The sequence below is a fragment of the Chiloscyllium punctatum genome, chromosome 5 (genome assembly GCF_047496795.1).
Source record: "Chiloscyllium punctatum isolate Juve2018m chromosome 5, sChiPun1.3, whole genome shotgun sequence".
Taxonomy (NCBI): Eukaryota; Metazoa; Chordata; class Chondrichthyes; order Orectolobiformes; family Hemiscylliidae; genus Chiloscyllium; species Chiloscyllium punctatum.
In genome coordinates, this window is record NC_092743.1 from 6,984,220 (window position 1) to 7,000,004 (window position 15,785).

At 41.7% G+C, this 15,785-nt stretch overlaps 1 protein-coding gene across 3 annotated transcripts in view; it reads left to right on the forward strand.

Annotated features, from left to right (window-relative positions):
• LOC140476855 (transcription initiation factor TFIID subunit 4-like) overlaps positions 1-15,785 on the forward strand; it is a 136,196-nt gene that overhangs the window by 66,152 nt on the left and 54,259 nt on the right. For all 3 annotated transcript variants that reach the window (XR_011960613.1, XM_072569716.1, XM_072569717.1), the window contains exons 12-13: positions 2,260-2,385; positions 12,413-12,469. Coding sequence is in view for 2 of the 3 variants with exons in the window: in XM_072569716.1 (XP_072425817.1) it covers positions 2,260-2,385; positions 12,413-12,469 (183 nt within the window). In the remaining variant the exon portion in view is untranslated. The remainder of the gene's footprint in view (positions 1-2,259; positions 2,386-12,412; positions 12,470-15,785) is intronic.

A 15,785-nucleotide genomic window follows, 5' to 3' on the forward strand; every position in this document is an offset into this window, starting at 1 on the left:
TTGACATCAACTGAAAACCAGAAGCAGGAGGATTGGTAACCACAGGACACAGATTGAAGTTCATTGGCAAAAATGCCAGAGGGTGGTGACTTTTTTTTTCTACAGGAATTTACTGTCTGAACGTGTGAAAGAAGACGTTTAATGAGTTTCAAGAAAGCTGAGAGTTCATATTTGAAAAGATCCAGGGGAGCAGGGCTGTGGACACAGAGCAAGGCAAGTAGGTATTGATTGGATGGTTCTTTGAGAGAGCCAGCACAGGCTGATTGGTCTCCTTTGGGGTTGCATCATTCAGTGAATCAAATCCTGATGTTCGCCAGTGTGGCATTCATAAATGAAACGCAACCTCTTTGCACATGAGGATTACCATTTAACGGCCATCTCTTTAAACTTGTGAAGTAAAGTAGCTAAATAGCAGCTAACTTCTCTGCTTAAAATCTATTAAACAGGTTTGATCTTGGGCAGTATTGGCTTTGTGTAAGTTAAATTAAAAGTTTGTTTTTTTGTCTCACTTTTAAGGCCAACATTTCCCTAATTCGGAAAGTTGCAGCTGTTTTGGAATTAGTTTCTGGGAAGTAGGTGCCATTGGTGACAGTGGTGGAGGGAGTGGATGTTTATGGATGTGGTGCCAGTCAAGTGGGCTGCTTTGTCCTGGATGGTGTCAAGCTTCCTGAGTGTTACAGCTGCATCCATCCAGGCAAGTGGGGAGTATTCCATCACAGTACTGACTTGTGCCTTGTAGATGGTGGACAGGTTTTGGGAAGTCAGGCGGTGAGTTACTTGTTGCAGATTTCTAACCTCTGACCTGCACTTGTAGCTATTGTATTTATATGGCTAGTCCAGTTCAGTTTGAGGGCAATTGGTATGCCCCAAGTGGTTGATAGAGTTAGATGCTATGATGAGAATGGCATTGAATGTTATATCACAATGTTTAGGTACTTTTGTTGTTGGAAATAATCATTGTGTGGTGTTTGTGATGTGAATGTCACTTGCCACAACACAGCCCAAACTTGGACATTGTCTTCCTGCATTTGGACATAGACTGCTTCTGCATCTGAGGTGGTCGCAGATAGTGATGAACGTGTCATTAGAGAAAATCCGCACTTCCATTGTGGCTTCTGGGACAGCTCCTTCCAAACCCACAACCTGAAATAAAACAACACAAATATGGGAACACTAGCATCCACTCACCATTCCGATTTGGAAATATATCACCATTCCTTCAGTGTCACTGGGTCAAAATCCTGGAATTCTCTCCCTAACTATGCTATGGATCTATCTGTAGTGGTTCAAAGTGATACCTTACAGCCACTTCTCAAAGGCACCTGGACATTACTGTGAATGAATGTTTTAAAAAGTTGCCCTTGAACTGAGTGACTTGTTCGGCCATTTCAGAGGGCAGTTGAGTCAACCAAATTTGGTGTTGGTCTGACATCACATGTAAGTTGGACTGAGTAAGGATGGCTGATTTCTTTCTACCAGAAGGCGTGACTAACCCAAGTGGATTTTTTTCAGCAGTCCATGCTAGCTGTAATTTTTATTATTTAATTTTAAACAGTTGAAGATCTCATTGGCGCAACATCGTGGGAGGTACTGGTAGTTTTTGCCAGCCCTGTAGCAACTTTGAATTTTGCATATCTCCCTTGGTGTGGGCATGTCAGAACACAAGTTGAGGTCACTGACATTTTGTCATGAAACTGAATTGAAAATTGAAACTTGCCACTGGCATTGTGGACCAAAAACAATGCAAGTGGATTTTGGTCAAGCACATTAAATCTCCATCAAAGTATCATGCCAGTTTTCTGTTTATTTTTCAGAGGCATTATTAGATCTGAGGACAACAAGTAGAGGTTAAATTTCTTGCTTTGCAGTTAATTATAAGAAAACATCAGTCATTAAGAAGCCTGGACTAATGAACTTGATTTGAGAGTTTAAATCCCACCACAGCAGCTTGGGGAAATTGAAATTTAAATAATTAAATGTACCTGGAATAAAAACCTAATCAGTAATGGTGGTCATGACAATTACTGCATTGTCATGGGAAAAATCACCCTTTTAAACATCTCTTTTGGAAATGGAGTCTGCTGTCTGTACCTGGTTTGGCCTCTGTGACTTCTATCCCACAGCAGAGTGCTCTTGGGGCATATTGAAATGGTCAATAAGTCTCACCTCCAAATGAATTTTCAAAATGCATTGCAAAATTAACTGAAGCCGCCTGCATGTGAGACCAGCATTTCACAGCTTTTCTTTGTATTCCTGTAGGACAATGACCGATACAGCCTATTGAATGATACTCGGTCACAACTGAAGTTTTTTGAGCAGTTGGATCGACTGGAGAAGCAGCGGAAAGATGAAGATGAAAGAGAAGCACTGCTAAGACTAGCGAAGGTAAGGATAGCTTTCACTTTGTCTGGTACTCCTGGATATGGGGGATGCTGGCTGGTTTCCTTGCCATGCTGTACATCTAACTGTGCAGGGAGACAAGTTTGCCCGCTTTGTTCAGCGTTCCTCTAAGATGCACACACGGCCATGTGGTAGCCTGCAATGAATCGTGCTTTGGGGGGGGGAATAAAAGCCATCTGCTCGTGACTTTGGGAAAGGTCATCTAATCTGTGACCTTTTGAAAGGAAATGGACAACAAATTCAAAGGAGATTGTAACCCATCAGGAAGCAATGTTGTTCCTGCTGAAGTTTTGAGAATCTATCTTACTGGGTAGTTCATGTTGTGTGTCTTTTCCATTGCAAAAGGGAAAAAATGGTCCAAAAGGAAAACTGAATATGTTTCCAGACCAAATCCCAACAATGCCACTTAGATGGTTTTTCTTTCTTTTTTTTTGGTTTTGTTTTTGGAGCAGTATGTGATAGAGCTCACGAGGAAACAAGCAGTTGTTGATTTAGTGATGTGCAATGAGGCAGTCTTGATTAGGGAGCTTAAAGCTTTCTGTGATCACTGTATGATAGAATTCATCCTGTAGTTTGGGAGGGAGAAGCTGGAATCTGATGTAATGGTATTACCAGGTAACTACAAAGACATGAGGAGCTGACGAGGGTTGGTTGGAACGGGAGCCTAACAGGGAAGACACAGCAGCAATGGCAGGTATTTCTGGGGGCAATTCGTGAAGCACAGCAGAAATTCATCGCAAGGAAGCAAAAATGTGCTAAGGGGAGGATGAGGCAACAATGGCTGACAAAGGAGGTCAGGAACAACATAAAAGCAAAAAAAATTATGTTGAAGATTTGTGGGAAGCTTGTTTAATGCCAACAGAGGGCAACTAAAGAAGCAACAAAGGGTTGTGAAGATGAAATATCAGGATAAGTGAGCTAGTATTATAAAAGAAAATTGCACAAGTTTTTTTAATTGTATAAAAGTTGAGAAAGGCAGAAGTGGACATTGAACCGCTGGAGTAGTAGTATTGGGGAACAAAGAAATGGTGGAGAAACTGAAAAGGTACTTTGTATCAGTCTTCACAATGGAAGACACCAGCAGCATACCAGAGCTTCAAGAAAGTTGCGGGAAAAGGTGAGTGTTGAGGCCATCAGTAAAGAGGTGGTGCTGCGAAAGGTGAATGGTCTGAAGGTTGACAAGTCACCTGGACCAGATGGACTAATGCCAGAGTTCAGAAGCAGATAGCTTGAAGAAGGAAGGGGGACCTGAAGACAGGAAACTGAAAGTTGGTCATTAGTAAGATTTTAGAATCCATGTAAAATAGAGATGAATCAGTACAGCTTCGTCAAAGGGAGGTCATGCCTGATAAATCTGTTAGACTTCTTTGAAGAAGTAATGAGAGAGTTTGACCAAAAGAGAGCCAGTGGATGTGATCTGTTTGGATTTCCAGTAGGCCCTTGGTAAGGTGCTACACAGGAAGCTGCTAAATAAGATAAGAACCCCATGGTATTAGGGGCAAGGTAATGGCATGGATAAAGGATTGGCTGACTGGCAGAAGGCATGGAGTGAGGATAAAGGTGTCTTTTTCAGGATGCCAACCAATTACTAATGCAGTTTTGGGACCAGAATTAGCTATGTGAGCAAAGGAACTGGGGCATTGCCGAGTTTACAGGCGACACACTGGTCGTTGGAGGGAGAGGTTGTGTTGAAGGAGTGGGAGGCTGCAGAAGTCCTTGGACAGGCCAGGAGAGTGGGCAAAGAAATGGCAGATGGAATATCATATGGGAAAGTGTATGTTATGCATTTTGGTAGAAAGAATAAAGGTGTAGACTGTTTTCTAAATGGGGAAACACTTCAGCAATCTGAAGCACACAAGTACTTGGGAGTCCTAGTTCAGGTTTCTGTTAATGTGGTTAATGTGCAGATTCAGTTGGCATTTAGATAGGCAAGTGTAATGTTAGCATTTATTTTGAGAAAGTTAGAAAACATGAGTAACGATGTACTGCTGAGGCGGTGTAAGACTCTGGTCAGACCATATTTGGAATATTGTGAGCAGTTTTGAGCCATTTATCTGAGGAAGGATTGCTGCCCCTTGAAGGGGGCCCAGAGGAAGGTTTAAAAAAATTATCCCGATGGTGAAGAGTTTATCATAGCATTAGTTAAGAACTCTGGGTCTGTACTTGGGAGTTTAGAAGGATGAGGGGGGAATTGCATTTAAGTTACAGAATACTGAGAGGCCTGGATAGAGTGGACATGGAGAAATGTTTCCACTAGTAGGAGACTAGGACCCAAAGGCGCACAGTCTTAGTGTAGGGACAACCTTTGGAACTGCAATGAAAAATTTCTTCAGCCAGAAGGTGGTGAGTCTGTGGAACTCATTACCATGGAGGGCTGTGGAGGAAAAGTCCATTGAGTGCATTTAAAACAGATAAATCCATTCTTCATTAATTAGCGTATCAAAGGGTATGGACAGAAGGTAGGAGAATGGGATGAGAAACGAATCAGCCATTATCGAGGACAGACTCAGTGGGCTGAATGGTCTCATTCTCCTCCTGTATCTTATGGTCTTATTTTCTGATGTTGGCATGAATGCCAAAAAAGAGTAGAGGGTTACCCAAATCAGAGAGCCTTTAGGTTGATGTGGTTGGACTCCCGGATGCTTAATGAATCAAAATGAGGAAATGGCTGGTTGAAATAGAAACGCAAGGTGTGAAGACAGAAATGGAAAAGTGGTGTAAGGAGAGATAATTTCAGAGTAGCCCCCTGGTGGAATAAATCCACCACTTTGACAATCACTGCATTTAAACTGAGAAGTTAGCATCATTGGTTTCTGTGTGTGCAGTTAGCATTCATTTCTGATTAGCCTGAAGGTGGTGTTGAACCTCCCTCTTGTTTCACTGTAGTCTGCAAAGGCACATTCATAGTGCTGTCAGGCAGGGAGTTGTAGGAAGATTTTGACCTGCCCCCACATTTGCAGCAGTTGGTGGTCTCATGTTAGCAAAAGTGACATTAAATCCATTGCAGTGTCCTTATCTCTGGCTGCATGTAGATGGAGGGCAGACAAGGCAATGTTTCCCAATTGTATTGATGCAGTGGTGCATATTTGCTATTTGATTTTATAGTGCAGTGATAATGAAGCAAGCTGAGTTTTCTAGCATGCTGCTTCAGGTCTTGCATTTTGAACGTATTACCAGTTGTGTGATACATTTGATGCTTCTCAGTCACTATGGACTTTTTTTTTGCCAGACCACACACTGTTTACCCCAATTCCCCATTCAGAAACTTCCAGGAGATGCCCCTTGCAATGTGGAACCACACAAATGTCTCAATTCAGTCTTGAGTTTCAAAATTAGCTTCATGTTCTTGTTCAAATTTCAAGAAGCAGAGGGCTTGGCTGAAATGTTGAATGTATGCTTACGTCCATCTTTACCAATGAGGAAGATGCTGTCATGTCCACAGCAAAAGAGACCCACAATGAGCTAAAGGTTGTTTGTGGTATTAGCTAGGCTGCCTGTATTTGAAAATTGATAAGTCACCAGGATCTGATTCTGAGTGAAGTAAGCAAGATCCTCACAGGAGCACTGGCAATGATCTTTGGATATAGAGGTGGTGCCAGTGGGCTTGAGAACTGCAAATGCTACCCTTCAAAAAGTATTGAAGGATGAGCCTTACAACTTCAAGCTAACTCGTTTTAACCTCAGTATGAGAAAGTTTTTAGAAATAATCCGGGAGAAAATTAACTATCACTTGGTTAAAGTTGGACTGAGTTAAGGAAAACCAACGGATCTGACACGGTCAAATAATTTTTAACCAGTTAAACTCAGTATTTCAAAGAACAGGTAGTTTGATGAGGGCGATGCAGTGGTGTGATCCCCCTGGATTTCTAAAGGATATTGATTACAAATCTATTGTTTGTTTTTCCAGAATTTTGATCTTCTACCCAGACAATTCACATGTCCTCATCAGACTTCAATATCTGTGCAGCCAACACTGTGCAGACAGGACTTCAGTAGTGCTGAGAAATTTAGTTATGGTTTTGTTCTTATAAATAGACAAGCCAACATTGCTGCTGAAAACAGGAGCAGTTCAAAGTAACAAAATAGGAGTGGGCTTATAAGATTTGGAGAAAGTGAGGACTGCACCTGCTGGAGTTGAGTCTAAACGTGTGTTGCTGGAAAAGCACAGCAGGTCAGGCAGCATCTGAGGAGTGGGAGAGATGACGTTTCGGGCATAACGCCTTCATCAGGAATGCTCCTAATGAAGGGCTCATGCCTGAAATGTCGGCTGTCCTGCTTCTTGGATGCTGCCTGTCCTGCTGCGCTTCCCAGCGCCACACTTTTCAAAGCTTACAGATTCCTCAAACCTGTATGGTTGAATTACCTTGACTGCACCCCTGCAGTATCCCCGCACAATCCCTCTCCAGCTCCTTCTCCCAGGGTCAATAATAAGGGGTCATGACATTTACATAAGATTTGAGGAAAACTTTTCACCCCAGAGGGTGGTGCTCATATCTCAACCTTCGAAGAATACTTGGATGAGCATTTGTTGTAACAACACGGAAACAGACCCTTCGGTCCAACTCGTCCATGTCGACCAGATATCCTAAATTAATCTCGTCTTGTTTGCCAGCATTTAGCCATATCCCCCTCAATCCTTCCTATTGATGCACTTTTTAAATGTTGTAATTGTACCAGCCTCCACCACTTCCACTGGCAACTTATTCCATACACCTTAGCATGAAAAATTTTGCCCCTTCAGCCCTTGCTTATAGCTTTCCCCTCTCACTTTAAACCTGCCCTCTAGTTTTGGACTCCTCTACTCTAGGGAAAAAGACCTTGTCTAGTCACCCTAAACATGTCCCTCATGATTTTATAAACCTCTATAAACTCTATGGCTCAAACCTTCCAACCCTAACAACATCCTTGTAAATCTTTTCTGAACCCTTTCAAATTTAACAACATCCTTCCTATAGCAGGGTCATAACATTCAAGACGATAGCTTTAATGCTAGAAAGTGACAGTTTAAATTTACACTAGCTTTGGTGGTACGAAAGTGATTGGCCAAAGGGCTTCTTCTGTATTGAATGATTTTATGATTTGCTGATTAAAGTTTGAAATCTAGTTTGGGATGAGCTCACCTTCTGTTTCCTGTGCCTCTTCTATCCTTTTTGTTTCTGATCGCAAATGTAGTGTGAGAGGGAATCTCTTTGAGTCATTTAAAAATTTCATTTGCAACTCTCAGGATTAAAGTGAAAGTTGGCCTAAATTTATTTTTGCGCTGTTAAACCAGCCCCTGCACCTTTCTGGGATGTGAGATCTGGCTTGTCCCATTAATATCCTGCCTTGGTTTGGGATACCTCAGTCTGAGAACCCCATGGGCTTTGCAGCTCATTACAAGCTCATGCTCACTGCTGCATTGTCTTTGCTCAGTCTGAATCAAAAATGCATCTGTAGTTTTTCTCTTCTTCACCCTTGAGGCTTTCTGTCTGGTGGGTACAAACCGATTCAATTAGTTTTGAATAAAAATAACTGCAGAGTAACTTGGAAGGGCTACTGTCACCAGCCTTTTTAGAATTCTGCCGCAAAGACCTCATTAAATTTTCTCTCATTCCTTTTTGTTTCTCTTTCTGGTTTTCAAACAAAAAATAGTTTTTATGTAAAGGGCGTGTGCTGCGGGCTATTAAAAACTGGTTAGAACTAGCATGGGTGAGTACAGCTCAGCAGGACAAACAAAAATGAGTAACACCAGTGCAGAAGGAGACTCCACCAATTTCTCCAAGTGTGCACTTGCCAGCAAACTTCTACTCTGCCGCAGGATCATTGACTTCTGTTCGCTCAGAAGTGGCAGTGGCTGCTTTTTGCATCAGTCAGGGCCATTAAGATTGAGGATATGAAAATAATTAATATCAGCGGAGAAACTACATTGGAGAAATCTCATGGTCTAAAAGCCCTCGAGCCCCCAGGTGCAGACCCTATGCCCTTGGGTTCTGTAAAAGGTAACTGCCCAGATACTGGATGAACTCCTGATTTTCCAAAGTTTCCAAATTTCTTTATTAGTCCCAGTGGATTAGAAGTTAACAAGTGTAACATTGCTGTTCACAAAAGGAGGGAGAGAGAAACCTGGGTGATGTAGGCCAGCTAGTCTGACATCTGCATTTAGCAGTCTCAGTAGAAACCCTTCTAAATACGAAGTTAAAAATCTCATAACACCAGGTTATAGTCCAACAGGTTTAATTGGAAGCACACTAGCTTTCAGAGCGACGATCCTTCATCAGGTGATAGTCACCTGATGAAGAAGAATCATTCTGAAAGCTAGTGTGCTTCCGATTAAACCTGTTGGTCTATAACCTGGCGCTGTGTGATTTTTAACTTTGTACACCCCAGTCCAACACCGGCATCTCCAAATCATTCTAAATACTACATTTTGTGCTCTTAAACAGCAACATTCACAAGGCCAGTTGATATCAATCCCCAACACCACAGGAGGAGCCCGTTCACCCCTAACTGAAAAGTCTGGGCAGCTCACAGCAGTCCTGCAAACCCCTGCTGTGCAGTAGTGTGATATCAATACTTCCACGTTTGGATGCTCATCTGACTGGAGAGAATATGTTGAGTACACAATTGTCATTGGCAGTTTCATAGTGGGCACTATGTTTTTTTTCCAAGTATTATTTCCTACTGCATTGGGAATAGAAAGATAAATTGACAGTTCTTGAGAGCAAGACTAATTCTAAGCATTATATGTAGTAAACTGCCACTCTGCAGCTTTTCCTTCAAAATGCCTCAAGATTTTAAGTTTGGAATGAGTCCAAAACACTAGTTCACCATAGTGGTAAGATTAAAAATAACATTGTCATAGGTAAATTGTACTGGTGTTATGAGCTTTCCCACCTAAAAATGTTGCTGTTGGCCACTAGTGTTTGCTACCTTTTGGAGCAGACTAAACCATCTGGTCAGAAGTAAGGACTGCAGATGCTGGAAACCAGAGTTTAGATCAGAGTGGTGCTGGAAAAGCACAGCAGGTCAAACAGCATCCAAGGAACAGGAAAATCGATGTTCGGGCAAAAGCCCTTCATCATTCCTGATGAAGGGCTTTTGCCCGAAACGTCGATTTTCATGCTGCTTGGATGCTGCCTGACCTGCTGTGCTTTTCCAGCACCACTCTGATCTCCACCGTCTTGTCAATTGAACACATGAAGGGCAGGCAGGTGAGCTCTGCCCTGGCCTAGGTGCAATCTTTATTCTTCAATCAACATTGTCCCAGCAAGTTACATGGTGATTATTCTATCAGAGCGAGTGAGGCTTGTGCACAAGTTGGCTGTTTTCTGTCAGTGAACATTTGGAATGCAAAGTGACTTCAGACATATTGATCTTGTGTTACCATGCTATTTATATTAATAAGTGCATCACCTTGTTGTGATACAACTTGAAGAGCTGTTAGTTTAAGTGCTGGATATGCCAAGAGTCAAGGACCAGGATGAAACCACCTGACTAGCTGCCATGAACAGTCCAGCAGAAGCAAGCAAGAGCCCGATGCATACATATGTTTGTAGCTGAACAGATGCAGAAACCTGAATTGGATTTTCAGGTAAACAGAATCTGCACGCTTAGTCTGCGTTCGTGACCAACAGCTCAAGGGCAACATCATTTTTAGATAGGAAAGCCCAAAACACCAGTACAATTTACCTATGACAATACTTTTTTTTAAACAAAAGATCTTTCCTTTTCTCTTACCCTATAAGCATTGTCCCTTCTGAACTGCACAGCTGCTCCAAGATTCCAACATGCCGATTTATTGACAACTTTTGGAAGTAAATGCTGTGTGCACTGATCTCTGGAAATTTGTGCACCAAAAAATATAGCTGGAGTATTGCCTATAAGGCATTGCAATCTGAGTATCTTCCTCCTATTTATTCTCTCAACTAGCATTCCTTAAACCAGAGTTGGAAGCCATGTGCTTGTAGCAGAACAGTGCGAATCAATTCCTTAAAGTAAATGTTACGAAATGGATAGGTTGGTGCAAATATCATGCATGTATTTATAGGGAGGCTTGATCAGTGCAGGAGAAAGAGAATAAACCAAAAGGCTGAAAATGCTCAGCAATTTGGGTAGCCTCTGTGGATAAAGGGTGAGTTAATGATTCGGGCTGATGCCTTCATCAGGGCCAAAACTGGAATCCAGGCAATGTTGATTGAAGAAGTGTGCAAGGATAGGCATATGGAGCATAGTTCGGTCATTGAACCTATTTCTGTCCTCTGTTATTACTCAGTTTGAGTTTTAAGGGAAATGTGGAGAAAGAAAATATATAGAACAGGAGAATGAGTACCTGTCACTCACCAACCCTGTTTGACCATTCAATACCATCGTGACTGAACTTGAGCTTCAACAATACTTCCTCACCTCCTCCCCATATCCCTCTGTTTTCCCCAAGAAACCAAACATCTCTTAACCCCAGTCATGAACGATGGAGCACCTGCAATCCCATGGGATACTGAATTCAGATAACTTGCATACTCTGGTTTCTCATTAATTCTTGGGGTCATAATGGAAAGCTGCTTACAGATTCCTGTAAGTAGCTTCAGTTCCCCCTTTGGTCAGTGTTGTGTTCTGAAAATTGCATCTTAACTGTTTGGGTATTAGTTCAGACAATACAGTTAAATGTCAAACAGAGCAGGTGTAATTACTACGGCTCAGTTTTAGCTTGCATTAAACATAATGAAATCTCCCTTTCAGCATGTGGAACAAATGCAATAACTCCTGTACCACAGACAAGAGGTTTTCATTTTGACTGTGAGCAAAGTTACTTATTTTAGAGGGGGGAGTGGAGAGAGAGAGGGGAGGGGGGGAGGGAAGTGAATCTGGACAGTCAGTTAGAAAAGAAAGTTATGTTTGTTAAGGGACCTTGCAAGATAGGATGTGTATTGTAGCATTGAAGAACTGTGCAGCACTGGAAGACTTCATTCTGCCAGTTGTGCGTGTGCTAGCTCGTTAGAAGAGCTATCCCATTTTAATCCTACATTTCATGTTACTTATGTAGGAAAAGAAAATTGGACGGAGCCACTGGCTGGTTGCTTTTCTATTCTAAAAGCAGCAAAATGTTAAAGGACAGCAGCACAGCGCCTGAGTGTTTGAAGTAATTGAGATGTAATGCAGAGGCTGTAGAGCCCAGCTCCTATCCCAGTAAATGTTGACACTGGATCCAATAATAATAACTGTTTGTGGACCAACACTTGCAAATGCACATGAAAGCACATATTGTGGCCATCTGAACTCCAATTAAAATAAAATTATCCCTTTTTTCCCTTGCTTAAATTTGTGTTCAAGGTCAAAGACCTCAGCATCCAGTTATAAAGGTATTTCGTCGCTGAAGTAGCAAACTCAGAATATCCAATGTTCAAAAATGTGTTGTCCAACTTGCAAGTAATTGACCCTTTTGGAATAACTGTGCACTGAACTATTAACACTCATCATGTTCTGTTGTGTTCAGGATTGTACCTAGTGTTTTCATGTCCAGATGTTTACAATATTGAAGTGCAAATTCTCAACAAATTATGTAATTTAGCATGAAATTATCAGTTGCTCATTGTGAAAATGTTAGCCAAAGCCAGAATGTTAAAATCCATAGTTGACATTAGTTTGACAGCAATTTTTTAAAACCAAGTTATGTTCTGAGGTTTTCTTTCCTCTTCAGGAGCAGATGACATTTTCTTCTGAGCGAGCTGTTCCAATTTTGTGGGAAAATTAATCCAGATGCTGGCATTCATGGTTCTGGGGAATTTTGTGAAAATTAAATGGGACTGTATTAATTCTTGGATGTGTTATGTAGGTGTGTATTGATCATACCAATACAGTCCGGCTACGAACTTGAAGATCATTTTGATTTCACTTCAAAGAATTTTGACAGATTTACCAGAGAATTCTAGTTAAAGGTACCATAGTTATGAAATATTGAAGGGATACAGAGGCAACACAATTTGAAAATTTGATTACTTTTTCATTCTGCTCATTCTGTGTCTTTTAATCCCCCAAGAGTCGAGCCAAGCATGAAGACCCAGAACAACTTAGGTTAAAGCAAAAAGCCAAAGAGGTGAGTTGTTGTGGCTTTTACCTTTTTCTACTGTCCCGTTTGTTTTCTCTGTTGCTTGTTTTTGCGAATGGGGTTTGATTTTTTTTTTTTTGGCAGCAGTCTCCTGGTATTTAGGTCAGGATTTGTGCAGTCGTTGCATGCCATTTTCTGTGCGGACCCTGCAGCAAGGACAGGAACCGCTGTAGGCAAGGGCAACGCATCAAACAAGGTCACCATGTGGAGGAGGGGTGGTGTTTCATTTCTTTTCTTTTTAAAAAAAAGTTAACTGAAGTATCCCAGCTGTGCGTTCGGTAATTGAGAACTGGGCAAAATTCTAGCATTTGAGTTCAGGATTTGTTATTTGGGAATATCACAATAGGTTACATATTTCAGGATAAATGCTCATTTTGTAAATCTGTTACTGCTTATAATTCCTCGGCTCAGAGGCGGAACTAGGATTTAGTTGTAAATGGAAAGTGCCTCTGGCTTTTAATTTTCTAAACCCAGCAGTTTTTTTTTCTGTTCTGTGATGGAGCCCTTGTTTCACACAGTTCATGTTTAGCTCAAGGGTTTTTTTTTTATTTTATAGCTTAGACTGGTTTAAGCTTTTCCTCCCAGAGGGTCCTGAGTAGCAACTGTAGAAACCAACAAATAAGTTCATTTATGTCTGCTGCTTCTGCTGCCTCGCAATAGCTCACTTTTACATTTTCTCAATATCCATTTCCTGACTCTTATTGCCCGAGAGGAAAGCCTCGACTAATTGGACCTTATTTTAATTGAGCCTTAATATTGGAGCTCACTAGTGCTTGCCCCTGGCACTTGGGGAATGGAAGCAAATGAAAGTGCCCAATGTTCGTGCTGTGTGTGAGAAATTTTTCACTTGACCTACAGATTCTGTTCCCTGCTGAATAAATCATCAAGCCTGTTCGCGTTTTGTGATTAAAGATTTTTGACGACAGATGCTGATAAAGACAATGCTAGTGTCTGATGAAGACTGTGGAGCTGGAGGTATTAGTTTCCATGGTCACCCCTTTCCAGTAGGCTCCCAGCTACTAAAACAACTGTGGCTTAAGCTAATACTTTTTGGAAGTGGCTGTTTCTGTCTTAACATCGTCCACGGGGAGAAAAGGTGGATAGATGGGGTTTTTTTTTTGCGTTGACATTTTATTCCTGAACAGACAGACTTACCCCTTTACTCACGGGCTGCTTACCATACCTGTTCCTGCAGTCAGGACTCCTGCCTGTCTGTCTTTCCTTGTGCTACTGCTTAGGAGTTGTCTGGAAGGCTTTGCTCCTTAATTTATTTCATCATTGCTTGTCTCAACTCCAACCTGGTAGCGACGCTACCGAATAATGAGTTGCCTGCCTTTAGAAGTTGATAGTGGTGCCCTGGAATTGCTTTATTAAACTGGCTTGTGACAACATCTTTCCAATAAATCCTGGTCTTAAACTCAGGCTCCCTTAACTACCAGTTTGTCCAGCTGCAGCATGTATTTCTTGGCCTCCTTTTTATTACGGGGTTGAAAAGAAAGGGTATAATTATGTTGGAAGTATTTCAAGAGCTCGCTCAGCTCGATCCTAAGGTGTAGGGGTTATTTTATGGGAAAGGATTGAGAAAGTTGGGCCTGTACCCCCTCAAGTATAGAAGAATGAGGGGATTTATGGGTTGGATGTTGCAAATTTTCCCTCTTGCTGGGGAGACTAGATCTATGGGACGCAGTTTGAGCGAGGTCTCCCCTTCAAGACTGAGGTGAAGAGTAATAAATACATGGAATTCTCTTCATTTGAAAGTAGTGGACTGGGTTTGTTTTACCTTCTCATCCCACTTTACCTCACTGTACCCATCCTTGTAAGATCGTGGTCATCTCTGACTTGGTGGCACTGTTCAACTTCAGATCTTGCAGCTTTATCTAAACGATTCATGTTGTACTCTTCTGATACAACTCTCATGACTGTTGGAATTCAGTCTTCAATGTGGTCGCAATATCCAGTATAAATCTACATGTGCCTTCTGCCCTCTCCTTAAACCCCACCGTACCAAAGCTAATGTTTTTAAGTGCAAATTTGCTTCAAACGGTCATCTCCCTAAATCTTGATCTGATGTCTGCTTTGCTGAGAAATATTTTGTTCCATATAGTCAGGCAATAAAAGATTGTATTAGAACTTAATGGAGCCTTGCATACTTATGAACATTTATGTATGGAGATGCACATTGAGCTTGTTTCACCAAGCACCGTTCCTGTGTCTGAGAGAACAAGTGAATCCTTGGTTACTTCTCCGCACTGTGAACAAATAATCACTTTCAGAACATTTTACTACTGAGTCCTTTTAAAGTGGCATAATATACATATATATTAGCGATTCAGCCATGGATGGAAGTTCTCCCGCAACCGTTTCATTCATTCTTAAATTTTGGTTCTACTCTGACCTGTCAAACCTCCTCTACCCCAATTAGGGCTTCACAAACAAATGACTCAGATTATGTTCCTGCAAGATTTAGTATTCTGCTACCTTATGGCCAGGAGGTTGTTATTTCCCCATCAGAATGTCACCCAGCACTTTTAATGAGAAGAGCCTGTGGGGTGTACCACAACACTCATCCCTTGCATTTTTATTAACCAGTACTATTAGCAGGAAAGGTTGAGCAAGCCAAGGCTCTTCGGTTTTGAGTAAAGAGAATGCTGAGTGGTCAAATAGACATGTTTGAAATTATAACATGCATTCGGTAGATGTGGAGAAGAAACCTTCACTTAAAGATGTACCCAAAACAGGAATGATAAACTCAACATGGCTGCAAATGAATCGAATGGTATGGTCAGGAGAAACCTGCATTCAGAAGGCCATGCGAATGTGACAGTCAGAACCAGAGTGGGGAGTTGAAGCCAGTCAAGGATTTATGGCTAAAATAAATCACATGAGGGAAAGAGCAGTAGAAGGGTTTGTTGATGGGATTGTAAAAGGTTAGATGGCAGAGGCTTGTGTGGACAGCAATGCCATTCTCAACGTATTAGGCTGAATGGCCTGCACCTGTGCTGTAAGCTTCACGTAGCAAGTGCAATGGAGGTTCGCCAGACTAATTTCTAGGGTGATGGGACTGTGCTGTCAGGAGAAATTGAGGTAACTATGCCTGTATTCTCTGATCACATCAATGAGTGAGATGGTTAATCTCCTAGAAGCTTGCAAAAGGCTTGCTTACACTGACAACATGGATGCGGAAAGGATGTTTCCCTTGGCTAGTGAGTCCAGAACCAGAGAGCTGATGATTAGATTAGATTCCCTATGGTGTGGAGACAGGCCCTTCAGTCTAGCAAGTCCACACCGACCCTCTGAAGAGTAA